At 37.3% G+C, this 21,811-nt stretch overlaps 1 protein-coding gene across 3 annotated transcripts in view; it reads left to right on the top strand.

Annotated features, from left to right (window-relative positions):
* LOC124616084 (actin-related protein 8) overlaps positions 1-21,811 on the top strand; it is a 171,531-nt gene that overhangs the window by 78,033 nt on the left and 71,687 nt on the right. For 2 of the 3 annotated variants that reach the window (XM_047144335.1, XM_047144334.1), the window contains exon 6: positions 4,408-4,524. The exons of the other annotated variant lie outside the window; for it this stretch is intronic. In XM_047144335.1, the coding sequence (XP_047000291.1) occupies positions 4,408-4,524 (117 nt within the window). The remainder of the gene's footprint in view (positions 1-4,407; positions 4,525-21,811) is intronic. 3 annotated transcript variants of the gene reach the window in all.

The raw sequence follows: 21,811 nt of genomic DNA, 5'->3' as shown, positions 1-21,811 counted from the left end.
CCAGTGGTTATAGGATTCAGAAAATACCCTTTTTTAGGGTAGGGAGGACAGAAAGAAAGCAAATTTTAAGAGAGGTTAGAACTGAGACAAACCTTCAGTTTGAAAAAGAAATCAAAAAACATAATTCCAGCTTATTACATCAGCATAAACAGCCATTGGTTAAGAATTTTCAACTGTCAGCAGATATTTTAACTCCACCCAATTTTAACTCAGACAATGTGAAATGTCAGCTATCTTTATTGCATCAAAATATTCGAGGACTGAGAAATAAAATTAATGAATTAACTATATGCATAGATGAATTAGAGTCTTCAAACCCAGCTGACATAATCTGCCTCTCTGAACATCATGTGACCACTGGTATAGAACTTTTAAGTGTTACAGGGTTTAGGTTAGCATCTCACTTTTGTAGATCAGAAATGGAGAAAGGAGGAGTTGCCACATTCATCAGGAACTGTCATAAATTTAAGAACATAGACATTCATAAATTTTGCCTAGAACAGCATATGGAAGCATGTGCAACAGAATTAGATTTTCACAAAAAATCTTTCATAATATTAAGTGTATATCGAGCACCTGCAGGTAACTTTAATCTGTTTGTAAACCACCTTGAAGCTGTACTGGCCCATTTAGTAACCAAAAACAAAGAAATAGTGGTTGCTGGTGATTTCAATGTAGATTTCCTTAAAGACTCTCCGAATAAGAACTTATTTGAGTTAGTAACACTATCATTCAACTTAATTCCCACAGTAAAGTTCCCCACTAGGATAGCCACTTGCTCACAAACAGCCATTGATAATATCTTTATAGAAAAGTCCAATGAACAAAATTATATTACAAAACCAATAGCCAATGGCCTCTCAGACCATGACATGCAGTTCCTTCTGTTAAATGTTAATACTGAACAGGATATAAAATCTGTTAAATCTGAGCTCAAGAGGGTAATCAGTAAGCCAAAAATTGATTATTTTAGGACACTCCTCAGAGACATTCACTGGACTGATGTTTACAGTGCTCATGGCATGAATGAAAAATATAACATTTTTGCTAATAAAGTGCTTACCTTATTTGAACACTGCTTTCCCCCAAAACTTACCAAGGTTAGAGGAAAATCTACAAAGAAGCCATGGATTACTCGAGGAATAAGGGTATCTTGTAAAACAAAAAGAAAACTGTATCTGTCAATCCGAAACATCTCCAATGTTGATGCTATAGCACATTATAAGAAATACTGCAAAATATTAAAGACTGTAATATGGATGTCAAAGCAAATATATTACAAGGAAAAGATAGTCATATCAGATAACAAAATAAAGACAATATGGGATATAGTGAAGGAGGAGACCGGTAGGACCAGACATGAAGAGGAACAAATAGCATTAAGAGTAAATGATACATTGGTGACAGATGTGTATAGTGTTGCAGAACTTTTTAACAAACATTTTATAACTGTTACTGAAAAGATGGGGTTGTCAGGTTCGGTAGATGCTGCTATGGATTACCTTAGACCAGACATTTCAAGTAATTTCCATAATATGAATTTGACCCTCACTACCCCAACAGAAATAATGTCCATCATAAAATCTTTAAAATCAAAAACATCTAGTGGGTATGATGAAATATCAACAAAGTTAATTAAAGAATGTGATTCTGAGCTAAGTAACATATTAAGCTATCTGTGTAACCAGTCGTTTATCAGTGGAATATTTCCTGAATGGCTGAAATATGCTGAAGTTAAGCCACTGTTTAAGAAGGGAGATAAAGAAATAGCATCAAATTTCCGTCCAATTTCACTGTTACCAGCATTCTCAAAAATTTTCGAAAAAGTAATGTACTGTCGTCTTTATAACCATCTTATCTCAAATAACATACTGTCAAAGTCACAGTTTGGATTTCTAAAAGGTTCTGATATTGAGAAGGCTATCTTCACTTACAGTGAAAATGTGCTTAATTCATTAGACAAAAAATTGCAGGCAACTGGTATATTTTGTGATCTATCAAAGGCATTTGACTGTGTAAATCACAATATCCTTTTAAGTAAACTAGAATATTATAGTGTAACAGGAAATGCTGCAAAATGGTTCAAATCTTATATCTCTGGCAGGAAACAAAGGGTGTTATTAGGAAAGAGCTTGATACATGTCTATCAGGCATCATCCAACTGGGAACTAATTACATGTGGGGTCCCACAAGGTTCCATTTTGGGGCCCTTACTTTTTCTTGTGTATATCAATGACCTTTCATCAGTAACATTACCAGATGCCAAGTTTGTTTTGTTTGCCGATGATACAAACATTGCAATAAATAGCAAATCAAGTGTAGTCTTAGAAAGATCAGCCAATAAAATATTTGTGGACATTAATCACTGGTTCCTAGCCAATTCTTTGTCACTAAACTTTGAAAAAACACACTACATGCAGTTCAGAACTTGTAAGGGGTGTCCCAAGAGTATATGTCTAACATATGATGACAAGAAGATAGAAGAAGTGGACAGTGTTAAATTCTTGGGATTACAGCTTGATAATAAATTCAATTGGGAGGAGCACACCACAGAACTGCTGAAGCGTCTTAACAAATCTCTGTTTGCAATGCGAATTTTGTCAGACGTAGGGGATATAAAAATGAAAAAGCTGGCATACTATGCTTACTTTCATTCCATAATGTCATATGGGATTATTTTTTGAGGTAATTCATCAAGCCAAGCTAAAGTTTTCCGGGCACAAAAACGTGCAGTAAGAATTATATGTGGTGTGAACTCAAGAACATCCTGCAGAAGCCTGTTTAGGGAACTAGGGATACTAACTACAGCTTCCCAGTATATTTATTCCTTAATGAAATTTGTCATTAAAAATATATCACTTTTTCAAACCAACAGCTCAATTCATGGAATCAATACTAGAAATAAGAATAATCTTCACAAGAATTTAAAGTCACTTAGTCTTGTACAAAAAGGTGTGCATTATTCAGGAACACACATTTTCAATAACTTGCCAGCAGCCATAAAAAGCTTAACAACCAATGAAATTCAGTTTAAGAGAAGCCTAAAGGATTTATTGGTGGCCAACTCCTTCTACTCCATTGATGAATTTCTTAGTAAAACCAACTGATTTGTATATAAGTACAACATAACTTCTGCACAATTTCAGTGCAGTAATGTGTTCACTGAAAATTTGTGTGTGTGTGTGTGTGTGTGTGTGTGTGTGTAAGTATAATCTAACTTCTGCACCATTTCAGTGCAGTAATGTGTTCATTGTAAATAAGTATTACAGTAGTTGTATTACATGTTTATTACCTTATAAATAAATAAAAAAACGTTTTTTATTTTAAATTCAGTGCATTAGTATTTGTAAAATGACTCTTAGTGTTCATTAAAAATGACGATCATTCCACTTGGGACCTGTGGAATGGTACATTACTTTATTTGTTTTAGTTGTAAATATTTGTCATGTATTGTTGTTTTTCTGACATGTTCCACATCCAGGAGGACCTCCTCACTACGGATCAATTGGAATGAAAGTAAATCTAATCTAATCTAATCTAAACGCGTGGACTGGATGTTGGGATCAGTCCTCTGATGTAATTGAGGGCTCTTGTTCCAACTCTTAGTGAAGTCACATTTTGCAGCCTGGTGTCACATATAACTGTAAAGGTGTTGCAACAGCAATGTATAATAATGTGAAATTAGACTCTTAGTGAACAATAGGCCTAATCCAAATCCATGAATGTTCTCCTCCATGTGCCTAAAAAAATAAAATATGTGTATGTAGGACAACATTTAATCCTCTTTGCAGTTTTACAGGTTTAATTTTTTAGATAGTTTCTATAGTTTATATTGTAATATCATACTTTTTATTATTTATATATCTTAATAATTTAGGAGTATAGGAGACCACTCACTAAACAGTGTTGAGTCACTGGCAAGCACACAGAAAGATTGAAAACATACTAGATTTTGGACAAATTCTGTAAAAGTCTAGAGAACATGCACAGGAATCTCTGTAGCTAAAATGTGCTGCCTGAACTCACAGTACTGGGATTGCAGTTCAGTGGTGGACTGGGGTGAGGGGTTGTGTCGAGTGGGATGGGTAAAGGGAGTAAGAAGCTGCGAGGAAGGTTGGGGAGGGGCAGCTAGTGGCTTGGAGGAAGGCAGCTGGTGGGTGGGATAAGATGCGGGAGGGGGAGAGGCAGCAGGTGTATGATATAGGAATGCAACATGTGAATGCTGGAACTGGTGAGTTGTGTGGCATACAATGACTATGACATGATGGTGTGGATTGTTAGGGAATTGGTTAGTGGACTCCTTTACTCTTAAATTATTTACATTCTACCAGAACTTTCCGTACCATATTCATTCATATCTTATTATAGTGAAGTCTTTATATGTATCACATACTTTTTTAAATATAGGATCATGTAGCAGCTACATTTGGTGCTGGCCTTGGTTATGCCTGTGTTGTGGATGTTGGTGACCAAAAGTCATCAGTATCCTGTGTTGAAGATGGAATTTCCCACAAAAATACGAGGGTGAGTTATAGGCGACACTCTACACAGTTGTTTCTATGAGTGATGACCACTAAAAGGTTATCAGGGGAGCTATCAGCTATGAGTAATATTGACACATCTGCTCAAGCAAGATTACTAAAATTTGGTTTTGAGTAGAAATTGAAATTAATCACTGGAAAGAAAAATGTTAAAATTGTTGGTGTTGGATGCATTTTTGTTAGTGACCAATCTGATTTCTAGAAAAATTCTGAAAATTTAGTGATTACCACCATCAATTTTGCAGGGCCTTTATCTGTTATTTACGGGCAAAATGGAATGGTAGCTTGGAGACTGTGGCCAGACCATTTAAGGTTCCATGCTTGCATTCAAGTTTGCAAAACACTTTGTGATGATCAGCAGCCCCAGTGATGCTGTAGCAAGTTGTAAATGAATAAATGGTAGAATACTAATTGTATTCAGCCTTTATGTTTCCATGCCATGATCCATTAAGCTCTTATTGGTCATTGGCTGTAACAATAAAGCATTTCATGTATCTTATATCTATTAGGAGAACTGTTAAAATGAGAACTCATGAGACTTAACTAATTTACACTAATTTAATTTCAAATGGTTCTAAAGGCACACTTACATCAGATGTGTCTACAGAAAAGAAAGATTAGTTACTGATATCCAAGGAACACAGGTATAGTATGTCCTATCAGTACAAAGGCTAACAGACGAGAGAGAGATATGAGCAGGAATGCTCTTCATTTACTTTCTAAAACAAAAAATATATTACAATCAATCACAACCAGCCACAGGCTGACTGCTGCTTTATCTCTGAAATATTATTTATGAAATAATAATTACATTTCACAAAATTAATTTACGTAAGTTTTTTGGATTTGAAATTATTTAATAGAAAAGTGTACATTTTTATGCTGTTTGTCATTTTTGCGATGTTAAATTTATGTAAAACTACTTGGGTCTGTTATATACAGAAAAAATCATATATAGGATAATGATGACAATGCAGATTCAATTTGTAAAGTGCTTAGTATAGTGCTGAGTGCTGATTTCTTTGAAAGGAGGCATAGAATGGAATAGTATTTGTAGGTCAGAAATCAAACCTACATACACCTCAGGACATGTATTTAGCAGGCCTACAGTTGGAAGTAACAGCTCTAAAGAAAAACGAAACTCTCAAAATCAGTTCTCTTCGAAGGAATAAACAATGCACTTCACTAGTTAGTCTCTTATTCCCACATAATATTTGAATTTTGAGCATACACAGTGTTCATTTTCTGGGTAATTTTCGTGTTGTGTGCAAATCGATACTATCAGAAGTATTATATTCTGCATATTTGGCATCCTGCTGAATGACTCACGCTCACATTTGTATGAAGACGTTCTCAACATCAAACTCAGTTCAAGTTCACTACAGAAAAGTTGACATATTTTTTTGTGTTCCTGTAGTAAGTATAAGTGGTGACTCTGTCATACTCTGTTAAGAAGTGTCTACAATAATTGCATAAAACAGCTTTTTTTCTCATGAAGTTTATTTAAAAGCATTGTTATGCCATAGTCTGTTGTCTTCCTTCTAGAATCTCAACACAAACTCCCAGCTACATATCACTTTGGTCCTTCGTAACTCAGTAGTCCATGGACAGTGAGCTGTTCCTTTTTGACTCTACAAAAATCTGTGTATATCAAAGCCATGAATGTTATCCTCATTTTGAGAGCTGCCACCCATTCCACATCATTAGTGTTCCCCTCTATAGCTTTAGCACTTGTGGGTACACCTGTTGTGGATGATAAGAATTATCCAAATAGGCTGATAACATTGCTAGGTTGTTTACAGACAATATCCTGTGCAGCTAACCCATAAACAGACTTGCACTATTTTTTCCAGTAAGCCTATTAAGAAAAACAACCAGTAAATCTTTTTCAGCCATCATAACCAGACCCTGATGAACTCAGTCATGTTGCTCACTAGAGCCATAATTACCAAAAATATTGCCTTTAACACTCCATCCATCTCTTCCAAAGTCACTTTGAGTTGCTGAACTTATATCTTAGTCTATCCGTAGGCCTCTCTAACTCATAATGCCACAGCTTGTGAGTCACCTCCTCCTGTTGCATCAACTGTAATCCCACACATCTGAAGTTATGCTAACCCTCATCTGAAGACACCAGATTACCACTACCTGACACCTTTTCACTCGATTCTCCCCGATACCAGCATCATAATCTACTTTCCCTGTCTTAATTTCTTCTACTTGTATTCCATTTGTTTTGTGATTGGGACTAACTTTAATCCTTATTGCACCACTGCTACTGAGTATTGTCTTGTATCTTTCTCTCTGACCTTCCAATACAAATACTTCCGTATCTCCTGTGTACCCCACATATCTTCTCCTTTCCTATTACCTCACACCTTTTCTCTGATTCCCAGCCCCTCCCTAGTCAGTCATGGATGGAAACTCTATGAGAACGGTGGGTTACCATTGTTTCTTTTGTTGAGTGCTTAATACATAGCATGAAACACGGATGTAGTGGCTGGTCTTTTGGGGAAGTTGCAGCTCACTTTCTTCCACTAAGTTTCGTTATACACTGAATTCTTTGTCATGGATGGAATTTGCTTCCTTCACTTCCCACACCCCCAAGAAACCTTTTGTAGAGAGTATGCAACAAGTTCAGACTGAGACATAGACAAGATGATTATATACTCCTATGTAAAGTAAGTCTTTGTTTTTATGATTATGTAGTTGAATAGTGGAATCACTCTCCCATATCTATTGCACCAAGGAGAGCTAATTACATTGACTTAATCACATCAGTAATTATCTGTTAGTGTGAGTGTTAAAGGTCTAGTGATTGAAAATAAATAAAAAGGATTAATTTTTCAGTTTTAGGATGTATTGAACATCATCCAAAGGTAAACATTAATACTGAAATAAAACACTAACTCATTATGGATTAAATTTTTTCTCAAATGAACGGAGGGGAATATATGTAGCATGAGGTAATGTGAATGTAGCCAGGAATTTTATCAAAAATGCAGTAATACTTAGGGCTTGCATAGAAAAATGTGAAGAGTAATGTTGCAGTAGTAAACTGAAAGTGAAGGAAGACATGCAATGAAGTAACTGCAAGACAGCTTTGAATGGTTTAAGTGTGGATTGAAGCAGAACAGCTGGAGAGAGTAAATTGTGAAATTGATGTGTAGGGTGACATAAGCATGCTGCCCTTCTTTATTTACATTCACTATCCCTTGTTAGTCCTATTTATTTTGTCCCTCACACATTTCAGCAATATTCTATAATGCCTTGCATGAGTTTTTTGTAGTCTCCACTGTAGACCGATTGCATTTCACTAATAATCTACCAATGAACAAAAGTCTACCACTTGCTTTATCAACAGCTGAGCCTGTGTGATCATTCCATTTCATATCCCTACAAATTGTTACCCATAATTATTTCAGTTGACTGATTCCAGTTGTGGCTTATTGATATTGTAGTTATAGAATATGTTTGTTTATTATATGAAGTGCGTGATTTTACATTTCTGAACATTTAAAGCAAGTTGCCAGTCTTTGTGCTACTTTGAAATCTTATCGAGTTCTGAATATTTGTGTATTTTCTTTCACCCTGTACATCAGTATAGATAACAACATCATCTGTGAAAAGTCTGTCGTCATTATTGATGATGTCTGCAAGATCATTAATGTACAGTTTGTACAACACACTTTCCTGGGACACACCTAAAGTTACTTCTACATGTATTGATGACTTTCCATCCAAGGTAATGTGCTGTGCCCTCCCTACAAAGAAATCCTCAATCCAGTTATAAATTTTGCTCGATAGTTCACATGATTGTGCTTTTGATAATACATATAACTGTGGTACTGAGTCAAATGTTTTTTGGAAGTCAAGAAATACTGTATCTACCTGGCTGCTTTGTTCCATGGTGTTCTTTATGTCATGTGAGAAAAGTGTGAGTTGGGTTTCACGTGATCGATATTTTCTAAATCCGGGCTGGTTGGCATTGAGGAGGACATTTTGCTCATGACGCCTCATTTTGTTTGAGCTCAGAATATGTTCTAAGACTCTTTAAGAAATGGATATCAATGATAATGGGCAGTAGTTTTGTGGGTCATTTCTTCTACCCTTCTTGTAAACAGGTGTGAGCCATGCTCTCTTCCAGCCTTTGGGCACAGTTTTTTGTACAATATGTGTATGGTATATTATGATTAAAAAAGGTACTAACTCAGCCTCAAATTTTACATAGGATCTGATAGGAATTCCATTAGGCCCTGGAGCTTTGTTCAGTTTTAATGACGTCAGCTGTGTCTTGACACCACTGACAATTATATTTACTTCACTCATCTGTGAAGTGGTACCAGAAGTAAATTGTGACAGTAATCCTTGATTTTCATTTGTAAATGAGCATTTGAAAATGGAGTTCAGAATTTTTGCCTTCGCTTTCGCATACTCAATGTCAGTCCCTGTCTTGTCCTTGAGTGTCTGGACACTGACTCTAGTACCTCTATCAGCCTTTACATATGTTCAAAATTACTTTGGCTTTGTAGAGATCTTTTGGTAATATTCTGTTATAATAGTTAATGAAGGCTTTGTGCACTGCCCACCTGACAGCCATTCATATTTGAATCAGCATCTCTCTATCAACAGCCCTAGGCTTCGTGTTACACCTATTATACAGAAGTCATTGTTTCCTTAGTCATTTCTTCACAATGAGTGTATACCTTGGAAGGTCACTCCAGTCATAATCTGTTGTCCTAGGTACAATCCAGCGCATGATCAGCTATTCTTTTAAACATGAGCCTTAGTTCGCCTACGTGCTTCTGTCCACAGCTAAATTTTTGAAATTCCTCATTTTGATTGACATTAGTGTCTCTTTACCTAGTTTACCGAATGTACAAATCTTGCTACTTGTTTTAGTTGCCCTTTGTACTGTAATAACCATTGTTTCTACAACTGGCTCATCGTCACTGATACCAGTTTCTTTGTGGACATCCTCAAAGATATGAGATGTATTTGTTGCTATTATATCCAATACATTTCCATCATGAGTGTGATTTTAAACTATCTGTTCTAGGTAGTTTTTCGAGAAGATGTGTAGTAATGTTCTGGAGAATGGCTCCTCATGCCCACTGCTAATTTGTTGCTATTAGATTCAATATATTTCTGTCTAGCATATGATTCTAAATTATCTGTTCTAGGTAGTTTTTGGAGAAGACAAGTAGTAATGTTTCACAGGATGACTTGTCACAACCCACCGCCAACAACACTGTAATCATCCCACTCTATTATGGGATGATTCGAGTCTCCTCCAGTGATGACAGTATGACTGGGATACTTACGTACAAATGAAATGAGGTTTTTTAAAGTTTTTGGTTACATCAGAGAGTGAGTCTGGTGGTTGATAGAAGGATAGATTTATGATTCTATGCCCACCCTTGATAGTGAGTCTTGCCTGCACAATCTTGCATTTGGCTTTGATTTCTGTCTTGATTGATTTGAGTTTTCTGTCTACTGTGACAAATGCAACATCTCCATTTCCCATTAGCCTATCCTGTTGACATACACCTAAATTTTTCCTAAATCTGATTGCTTTCAGTTTTGGGTTATAATCAGATTTCTGTACCTTATACATTCCAAACATTGTCAGCCTGGGGGACGATCTGCAATCTATGATAACAGAAGAAAACTTCACAATCCAGGATCACGAAGAAAGCGTTTTATTGGATGACCAGTTTTTACAGAGCTATGCTGTTATCATCAGAACTTATGCTCTAAAATTTTGACAACATATTGTCCGTTAGTGCAGCAAGTTGCCTCACACGGCACATACACTTCCCACTACTATGATGATCACTGCACATAGGCATGTCAAGTATTTGTATAAAAGTGTTGTGCACATATGTAAACATAACCGTATTGCACCGAGTACAAGTGTCATGTTCACCACGAGCTGGCAACTCAACTCAACTCAGCTGCCACCTGGTTGTGAACATGAACACTTTTAATTGATGAATACAGTTATGCTTGTGTTTTTACATAATGCTTTTATACTTGACATGCTGATGTGTAGTGATCTTCGTGGTGGTGGGAAATGCATATGCAGTGTGAAGCAACTTGCTACAGTAATAGACAGTGTGGTGTCAAAATTTTAATGCATAAGTTCTGATGATGACAGCAGAGTTCTGTCGAAACTAGTCATCCAATAAAATGCCTTTTTATTGATCTTGGCTCATGAAGTTCTCTTCAGTTATCAATTTTGTACCTAGTGCTACATTAGCTCCACTGTTTTTTGGAGCGCTTCAAACACTGGTGCTTGATTGTGAATGCTTTGATGGTTAACTGCTAACATTTTAATATTCTAACTTTAGGGAGGGAGGGAGGGCATTTCTTTGACCCTTCTTCTGATACATGTGGGTCTCATACAGCTATCATTATCTGGACTGGATTAAAAGTCATGTAATCTAAAAAATCCTTTTTGTGCATCCCGCCTGTATATAAGAAGGGTAGAAGGACGGATCCTCAAAATTATAGACCAATATCCTTAACATCGGCTTGTTGCAGGATTCTCGAATATATTCTCAGTTTGAATATAATGAATCTTCTTGAGACAGAGAAATTGCTGTCCATGCATCAGCACGGCTTTAGAAAGCATCACTCCTGTGAAACACAACTCGCCCTATTTTCACATGATATCTTGCAAACCACAGATGAAGGGTATCAGATGGATGGCATATTCCTTGACTTCCAGAAAGCATTTGACTCGGTGCCCCACTGCAGACTCCTAACTAAGGTACAAGCATATGGGATTGGTTCCCAAGTATGTGAGTGGCTCGAAGACTTCTTTGACATAAACTCATTATTCACAATATTTTGTCTGTCTCTCAGAGTTTAAATTGAATAATCTTTGTATATTCTATGTTAATTGTTGAGTTGTCTATTTCAAAGTGATCATTTGCCTTTCCAGTAAAGTTCTGTACCACTTCTAAAAGGCTAGGCTGACTGACTGCACGACAGGTGGAAAGGCCAGTCAAACATGTGGTTTTTGAAGAAGGGTAGCAGTCTTTTCAGTAGTTACAGGGACAAAAGTCTGGGTCATTGACTGCTCTACAAAAGTCTGGGTCATTGACTGCTCTGGTCTTGTAACATTAACCACATGGCCTTGGTATTGGTACTGTGAGTGGCCTAAGGCAAGGAGAAACTAAAGCCATTATATTTCCTGAGAACATGCATCATTACTGTGTGGTTTAATGATGACAGCCTCACAGGTTAAATATTCCCCAGGTAAAATAGTCCCCATTCATTTCTTTAGGTGGGGACTACTCAGGAAGATGTTCCCATTACCAAACAATACTGGCATTCTATGCATCAGGGCGAGGACCTTTAGATCCCTTCATCGGATAGACAGGTTAAAGAAAAGAAAAAGGCAAATGTATAGATTTAAGTTATATGTAGTGGGAATGGGTGAAGTGTGGTGGCAGTAAATGGTTATTAACACAAAATAAAGTAATGGCAATGCAGGAGTAGACCTAATAATGAATAAGAAAAGAAGAAGGCTGGTGAGCCGCTATGAATGCCATAATAGCCAAGATAGACATTAAGCCTACACCCACCGTCCTGATAGAAGTTTACATGCCTATTAGCACCACAGATGATAAAGAAATACAAAGAATGTATGATGAGATAAAAGAAATTACTTGAATAGTTAAGGGAGACAAAAATTTAACTGTCAGAGGGAATTGGAAGGTACATCTACATCTATGTGATTATTCTGCTATTCACAGTTAACTAATTGGCAGATGGTTCAATGAACTACCTTCAAGCTGTCTCTACCGTTCCACTCTAGAATGGCGTGCAGAAAAAACGAGCTCTTGAATTTTTCTATGCAAGCCCTGATTTCTCTTATTTTATCGTGATGATCATTTCTCCCTATGTAGGTAGGTGCCAACAGAATGTTTTTGCAATTGGAGGAGAAAACTAGTTAATGAAATTTCATGAGAAGATCCCATCACAACGAAAAACGCCTTTGTTTTAATGATTGCCACTCCAATTCATGTATTATGTCTGTGGCACTATCTCCCCTATTTCGCAATAATACAAAACAAGCCACCCTTCTTTCAATGTTTTCGATGTCATCCATCAGTCCCACCTGTTGCGGATCCCACGCTGTACAGCAGTAATCCAGAATAGGGCAGACAAGTGTGGTGTAAGCAGTCTCTTTAGTAGATCTGTTGCACCTTCTAAGTGTTCTGCCAGTGAATCACAGTCTTTGATTTGCTGTACCCACAACATTATCTATGTGATCGTTCCAATTTAGGTTATTTGTAATTCTAAACGCAAAGTATTTAGTTGAATTTCCAGCCTTCAGATTTGAGTGACACACCACATAATCAAAATTTAGCAGATTTCTTTTAGTACTTACGTGAATAACTTCACACTTTTCTTTATTCAGGGTCAATTGCTGCTTTAGCACCACACGGATATCTTATCTAAATCATTTTGCAGTTCGTTTTGGTCATCTGATGACTTTACAAGATGGTAAATGACCGCATCATCTGCATATAATCTAAGAGGGCTACTCAGATTGTCTTCTATGCCATTAATATACATCAGGAACAATAGAGGACCTACAACTCTTCCTCGGGGAATGCCGGATATTTCTTCTGTTTTACTCGATGACTTTCTGTCTATTACTACGAACTGTGACCTTTCTCACAGGAAATCATGAATCCAGTTGCACAACTTAGGTGATATTCCATAGACACACATTTTGGTTAGAAGATGCTTGTGAGGAATGGTGTCGAAAGTCTTCTGGAAATCTAAAAATGTGGAGTCAGTTTGACATCCCCTGTCGATAGCACGCATTACTTCATGAGTGTAAAGAGCTAGATGTGTTTCACAAGAACAACGTTTCCTGAATCCGTGCTATGTGTCAATAAATTGCTTTTTTTGAGGTAATTCATAATGTTCGGATACAGTTGTTGTTGTTATGGTCTTCAGTCGTGAGACTGGTTTGATGCAGCTCTCCATGCTACTCTATCCTGAGCAAGCTTCTTCATCTCCCAGTACCTACTGCAACCTACATCCTTCTGAATCTGCTTAGTGTATTCATCTCTTGGTCTCCCTCTACGATTTTTACCCTCCACGCTGCCCTCCAATACTAAATTGGTGATCCCTTGATGCCTCAGAACATGTCCTACCAACCGATCCCTTCTTCTGGTCAAGTTGTGCCACAAACTTCTCTTCTCCACAATCCTATTCAATAGTTACTCATTAGTTATGTGATCTACCCATCTAATCTTCAGCATTCTTCTCTAGCACCACATTTCGAAAGCTTCTATTCTCTTCTTGTCCAAACTATTTATCGTCCATGTTTCACTTCCATACATGGCTACACTCCATACAAATACTTTCAGAAATGACTTCCTGACACTTAAATCTATACTCGATGTTAACAAATTTCTCTTCTTCAGAAAAGCTTTCCTTGCCATTGCCAGTCTACATTTTATATCCTCTCTACTTCGACCATCATCAGTTATTTTGCTCCCCAAATAGCAAAACTCCTTTACTACTTTAAGTGTCTCATTTCCTAATCTAATTGCCTCAGCATCACCCGACTTAATTCGACTACATTCCATTATCCTCATTTTGCTTTTGTTGATGTTCATCTTATATCCTCCTTTCAAGACACTGTCCATTCCATTCAACTGTTCTTCCAAGTCCTTTGCTGTCTCTGACAGAATTACAATGTCATCGGCGAACCCCAAAGTTTTTATTTCTTCTCCATGGATTTTAATACCTACTCTGAATTTTTCTTTTGTTTCCTTTACTGCTTGCTCAATATACAGATTGAACAACATCGGGGAGAGGCTACAACCCTGTCTTACTCCCTTCCCAACCACTGCTTCCCTTTCATGTCCCTCGACTCGAATACAGTATATGTGCCAAAACCCTACTGCAAATTGACATTAGTGATATGGGCCTGTAATTCATTGAATTACTCATATTTCCCTTTTTGGGTATTGGTATGACTTGAGCAATTTTCCAGTCTTTAGGTAGGAACTTTCTGTGAGCAAGCGGTTGTACATAATTGCTAAATATGGAGCTATCGTCTCAACATACTGTCAAAAGAACCTGACTGGTATACAATCTGGACCAGAGGCGTTGCCTTAATTAAGAGATTTAAACTGCATTGCTACACCGATGACATCTACTTCTATATTTTTCATCTTCACAGTTGTTCTTGATTGGAATTCAGGAATATTTACTTCGTCTTCTTTGGTGAAGGAGTTTTGGAAAACCATGTTCAATAACTCTGCTGTAGTGGCACTGTCATCAGTGACTTCACCATTGTTATCACGCAGTGAAGGTATTGATTGCGTCTTGCCACTGGTGTGCTTTATGTATGACCAGAATCTCTTTAGGTTTTCTGCCAGATTCTGAGACAGTTTTGTTGTGGAAATTATTAAAAGCATCTCGCATTGAAGTGCGTGCTATATTTCGAACTTCTGCAAAACTTCGTCAGTCTTGGGGATTTTGCATTCTTTTAAATTTGGCATGCTTTTTACGTTGCTTCTGCAATAGCGATCTGACCCGTTTTGTGTACCATGGGGGATCAGTACAATCACTTACTAGTTTATACGGTATATATCTCCTAACTGTCGTCAATACTATCTCTTTGAAATCATTCCACATCTTTTCTGCGCTTACATGATCAGATCGGAAGGCATTAAGAGCATTTTTATCAGCTTTTTTAAATAGATGTACTTTGCGTTTCTTTTTTATGGTATTGGGTGTTACGGTATTCAGCCTAGTAGCAACTGTCTTGTGGTCGCTAATCCCTGTATTTGTCATGGTATTCCCAATTTGTCCAGGATTATCTATTGCTAAGTGTTCAGGTATGCTTTTGCAACCATTTATGCTTCGAGTGGGCTCATGAACTGATTGTTAAAAATAATTTTCTGAAAAAACATTCAGTACTATTTTGGATGACGTTTTATGTCTGCCGCCAGCTTTAAAAGTATAATTTTTCCAGCATATTGAGTGTAGATTGAAGTCACCACCGACTATAATTGTATGAGTGGAGTACCTATTTGAAATGAGACTCAAGTTTTCTTTGAACCGTTCAGCAACAGTATCTTCTGAGTCGAGGGGTCAGTAAAACGATCCAATTAATATTTTAGTCTGATTGTCAAGTATAACCTCTACCCATACTATTTCGCAGGAACTATCTAATTCAATTTCACTACAAGGTAAACTACTTCTGACAGCAATAAATACTGTTTTTAATCTGTCCTTTCTGAACACTGTTAGGTCATTTGAAAGAATTTCGGGTGAACTTATTTCTGGTTTTAGTCAGGTTTCCGTACCTATAACTATTTGAGCTTCAGTGCTTTCTATTAGGGCTTGGAGCTCTGGTTCTTTCCCAACACAGCTATGACAATTTACAACTACAATACTGATCGTTTCTACTACTACCTTACTGTATTTTACCTGCCCCCTTTTAGATGGAAACCCTTTCTGTGGTTTCCTGAGACCTTCTAACCCAAAAAACCACCCAGTCCATTCCACTCAGCCCCCGCTACCTATGTAGCCACTTCCTGTGTGTAATGGACTCCTGACCTATTAAGCAGAACCCGGAAACCCACCACCCGATAGTGCAAGTAAAGGAATCTGCAGCCCCCACGGTCACAGAACTGCCGCCTGAGCCTCTGATTCAGACTCTCCACTTGGCTCTGCACCAAAGGACCACAGTCGGTTCTGTTGGCGATGCTGCATTGATGAGCTCCGCCTTAATCTCACAAGCAAGACTGGCAGTCTTTACCATTTCTGCTAGCCGCCTGAAACCAGAGAGAATCTCCTACAGTCAAAAGCGACACGCGTCATTGGTACCAACAAGGACCACCATCTGCAGTTGGCTGCACCCCATTCTCTTCATGGCATCCTGAAGCCCCCTTTCCACATCCGGAATGACTTTCCTCGGTATGCCCATGGAGTGCGCACTGGCCTCCTTCCCCTCCTTGGCAGCCATGTTCATAAGGGGCCTCATTATGCACCTAACATTAGAGCTCCCAACTACCAGCAAACCCACCCTCTGTGGATGCCCAGACCTTAAGCTTCCTCTGGAACAGGGTGGACAACTGCATCCAGCTCAGAGACTTCATCAGCTACAGATAACGCCCGAAACGTGTTCGTCAAACGAACCGGAGAGGCACTAAAATCGACCCCTTGGAAAGTCTTTCGCTGCCTGCCAGACTTTGAAATGATTTCCCACTTGACCGTGGGTGAGGGGTAAGCCTCAGTGCAGGCAGTATCCGGGGCAGTCACAGCAGTGGACCGAGTGGGGGACATGTGGGTCGTGCTTGACGTCCCTTGCATCCCCGCATTTGAACCCCCATAGTGATGCCCCTTGGCAGCAGCCTCAAGCTGTGTGATGGAAGCCAACACTGCCTGGAGCTGTGAGCGGAGGGTCACCAACTCGGCTTACATCTGTACACAGCAATCACAGTGCCCATCCATTACTGAAGTCGCTCTTGTTTGAAACTCATAAAAATATGTAATAAACAGATGGTGTACTCGCCTTATTAGCAGCAGGAACTCGAGCGGCTCTGTCACTGACGGTCTAACCGACACTGAACTGTTCTAAGCAAAACTAACAAAAGCCTGTACGATATGAGGGTCGATACAGGCGTCGGTAGCAACGGTGGTACTGTACGCTACACTGGTTTTAAAATAAGAGGTTGTTTCTAGTAAGCACTAAAACACGCAAAAAATTACAAAAGTATACTAGTAACTACACAGGTAACTGAAAATAAGTCGCTCCTGTTTGAAGCTTTTAAAAATATGTAATAAAAAAATGGTGTATTCACCTTATTTGGCAGTAGGAGCTCGAGCGGCTCTGTCACTGACGGTCTAATCGTGGTAGAAGAAGGGAAGAGGAATGAAAGGGGAAGCCACCGAGTACAATTTTGCACGGAGCACAATTCAATCATTGCTGATACTTGATTTAAAAGTCATGAAAAAGGTTGTATACATGGAAAAGACCCAGATGCACCAGAAGTTTTCAAACAGATTAACTTAATGAATGTAATTTATTTTATTTATTTATCCATCCGTAGACAATAAATATTGTATGGATGTTGCCCAAAATAACATGTAAATTTATGGGAAACGGTCTGCGCAAAGGAACATACAAAATTTTGCATTAAATAGTACAAGGAATAATACATACAAAACTGTACAAAAGAATGTACAAAGGATAGGATACTTGGTCAATCAAGACACAGTAATACAACTTTTTATACATGTATATGAACAGTATTGTAACTGCATAGTCTGTTTGCCCTAAGGCTTTTCTTTTGCCTTCCCTAATCAGGAAGCCCTTATATTCAGTACAATAATTCAGTAAAGATTTTACCACACTCAACAACTGTCCATCAGATTTAAAAAATTAACAGAAACTTTAGGGGATGAAAGACAGTGTTTTCAGTTTTGCATTAATATAAACATCATCAGAATTATTTATTGGCATAAATAGTCATTTACCGAGTAGAAACATTGTTCAAGTTGAAATTCTTTAAATTCTACTTTAAATTTGTTTTCATCTTCTAACTTTCTGATGTTGGCTGGCAGTATGTTGTAGTTTTGTACCCTTTGCTCACATGCCTTTGTGTGTGTGTTCTTTTTGTTAATTGAGTATGGAGTGCTGTGCTATTTCGAGTATTGTAGTTATGCGAGTTGGCATTTGTCTGAAAATCTGCAAGGTGTGCCCTAACATGTAAACCCATTTGTATATATATAAGTAAGGTATTTTTAGAACTTTAAGCTTGTTGAATAAGGGTTTGCATTGTGTCTGTAGATGATTGTGTTATTATTCAGATAGCCCTCTTCTGTAACAGAAAGATTTGTTTTAGACAGCAGGTGGTGGAACCCCAAAATATTATTCCGTATGTTGCAAGAGACTGAAAATAGCCAAAATATGCCATCCTGCCACCCTCTGCTGTACAAACATTGCAATAATTCTAAGAGCAAAACAAGTTGAGTTAAGTTTCTGCACAAGTTTCATTACATAACCATTAAAATTAAGATTTTCATCTACATGAATCCCCAGCAATTTTATTGATGCCTCTCTGTCTATGGCCTTGTCACCCAACAACAGATCAAGATTTACATTTTGACATATTTTCCCAAATTGCATATAATTTATTTTATTAGCATTTAATGTCAACCAGTTTGCATCGAATCAAGTGTGGACATTCTTTATTACTTAATCAGTAATTGTTTGCAGCATTTGCTTTGGTGCACCTGTTATCACACTAGTGTCATCTGTGAATAGTATGGCCTGTGCTGCTCCATCTGAGGTGTGAAAGTCATTTATGTAGACAAGGAACAATGAGGGACCTAGAATACTGCCTTGTGGCACTCCTATGTCCACTTTTTTTGCATCTGATAATAAATTTATTTTGTGGTTGGAGTAATCTGACTTCAGTCCTACAATCTGTGTTCTGTTTTGTAGGTATGATTCCAACCACTTTTTCCACATCCCATGAATACCTAATGCTTCCCGTTTTTCTAAATGAATGCCGTGATTGACAGTGTCAAATGTTTTGGAGAGATCTAAATTTATTCCTACTATGCTGTTGTCTTTTTCCAGATTTTTGATTATTTGTTCATTGTAGCACATTTTTTTCTGTATTTTTACCTGCCTGGAAGCAATGCTGATTTCTATTTAGTAAGTTCTGGTCATTTAGATATTTGTTGATTCTGTGCTTCATTAATTTTTCTACTATTTTGGAAAATGCTGGAAGGAGGGATATTGGCCAATAGTTTTCTACTTTATGCTTGTCACCATTTTTGATTAATGGCTTCACATTTGACATTTTCATCTTTTCTGGAAACACTCCTTCACTAAATTATAAGTTGGCAATGTATGCCAAGGGCCTTGCGATTTGTGCAGCTGTCATTGTTATGATATAAACAGGCATCTCATCTACTCCTGCTGAAATTTTAGGTTTCATGCTTTTTATTACTTTGAACACTTCGTGTTCATCTGTTGGATCTAGCTTCATGCTACAAGCAGCTTTTGAAAAGTCAGGTTTTTTTTTTTTTTTTTTTTTTTTTTTTTTTTTTTTTTTTTTTTTTTTTATAAAATTCGAGCTTAATGAATTTGTTGCATTTATGAAATAAATGTTGATGTAATTTGGCAAATTTTGTTTTTTAATGTTGACATTTTCTGTGTGTTTGAGAATGATATCCTGGTCTACACATCTCTTTCCTGTTTCAGTCTTCACACTACCTCATATGGCTTTTGATATGTTATCAGACTGTCTTATTAAGTAGTCATTACTCATAAATTTTGCCCTGGCACTTACTTTTCGATACATCCTCTTGTAATTCTTGACATATTCTATGAACTGTGGATCTGTAGATGGCTTCCATTTTGAATTTTGTCTCTTTAAAGTTCCACAAGAAGTTTTGATGCCAACTGTGATCCAAGAACTTGGCATTGTATTGTGATGTGATGTGATTGTTGACAGCTTCTTTGGAAAGCACATTTCAAAATATCCCATGATAATTGAAGAAGAAATGTTATATGCATCATTTGTATTTGTTAGGGACTGCACTTCTGCCCAGGACACACTAATTAGGATATTTGTAAATTCTACACAGTTTTCAGTGGAAAATTTTCTTTTATATATGAAGTACACTTTTTTCTCTTGAAGGAATTTTGAGGACAAGAGCATTATGGTTTGAAAATATATCTATAAGACTGTTTGTATTATATGTTATTCTTGTGGGTTCATGTTTGTGTGGAAACAGATTGAAACTACATAACACATTTAGGAATTGATTTTTTAGTCTACTTTCATTCATAAGATTTATGTTGAAATCCCCACAGACAACTACAGAGGCTTTTTAGTATAAAGAATGTTAAGCAGTGTTTCTAATTTATTAATGAATATTTATGTGTCCCCAGTAGGTGGTCTGTATATTGCTATTACTATCACTTTTCCCTGTATTTCATACAACTGTATAACTGCTGCTTCAGAATGATTTTCCACACTCAATAATTCAGCTTCACACCTTCTTTTGTACCTGATAATTGATTTAGTAAAGACACATACACTTTCATTTTTGGCATTTTTTTTTTTTTTACAATACTGACTTGCCAACTTATATGAATGAATATTAATGATACTTAGTTCAAAAGTCCTGCGCCAGTGCTCCATGATGCACATGCAGTCAATGTTTGGAATTGCACTATTCATCGCTACCTCAAGTTCTAGTGATTTATTTCTAACGCACTGAATATTTTTACTTAAAATCTGCAGGCGACTAGGGTGAGAACTGTTTACAGTTTTATTTACATTTTGTGCTGTCATATTCAGTCCCGTGTCCTGGTGAGATACCAAAAAACCTTGAGAAGGCCAGGTTTCCTGCACCTCTCGTGACGTACCTGCACATTGGGCTGTGGTGAGTTGCTTGTTGCTGCAATTTGTGCTGCTGCTAATGTACTTAATACTGCCATTTCTGTTGTTGTTGATGATGGTGATGCTGTTTCTGACACTTCAAATGTTGATTCTGCCACTACTGCTGTTTTTTCTTGTGAATACGGAGTCTTCTCATTTTTCTTGTTTTCATCTAAAATAATATTTGGGTAATGAGGAACTGTAGTTCTCTCATTGAAATTGCTGTCCACTATTCTTTCTGTTAACACTTCATCCTTTTTTTACGTGCTTTGCTGGTGCTGGTGATGATTCTAATGCTTTTACCCTTTTTTGAAGTGTTTACGTTGTGGAGTCTGACGATGGCAATGCAATTATCATTTTGTTCTTGAATTTATTTTGGTGGTTTTTTATTTCCTTGTTTATCAGGTTTTGCCAGATTTTCTTTCCCCAAGTCATTCAGGTGAAGTCCGTTTTGTGTGTGTGGAATCTATGTCCAGTATTGCTTATATCAACACATTTCACATTTTTAAAATGTCTGCAGAATTTTTCAAAGTGATTGTTGGCACTTTTTATTTCTGTATTAACACATGACCATCTTACAAGATCATAGCGATATTGACCATTACTACGTTTGTGTGAGTGAGGTTTCTCAGACACTGGTGCAGTCACTGTTTCATTTTTGTAGACCCATTTGCGCCTCCCAGAAGTACAACAAAGTCTTTATCGTGCAGATTTTTACCTCTACGGATGCAGTCATTTTTTTAATTTCGCCAAGTGGGGCTATAGTGCACGAATATGTTTTAGTTGTTTCTTTTAGCTTACCCACAAGTCCATGACCAT

Source organism: Schistocerca americana, chromosome 5, assembly GCF_021461395.2.
Source record: "Schistocerca americana isolate TAMUIC-IGC-003095 chromosome 5, iqSchAmer2.1, whole genome shotgun sequence".
NCBI classification, from domain to species: domain Eukaryota; kingdom Metazoa; phylum Arthropoda; class Insecta; order Orthoptera; family Acrididae; genus Schistocerca; species Schistocerca americana.
This window is presented reverse-complemented; position numbering and strand designations above follow the sequence as displayed.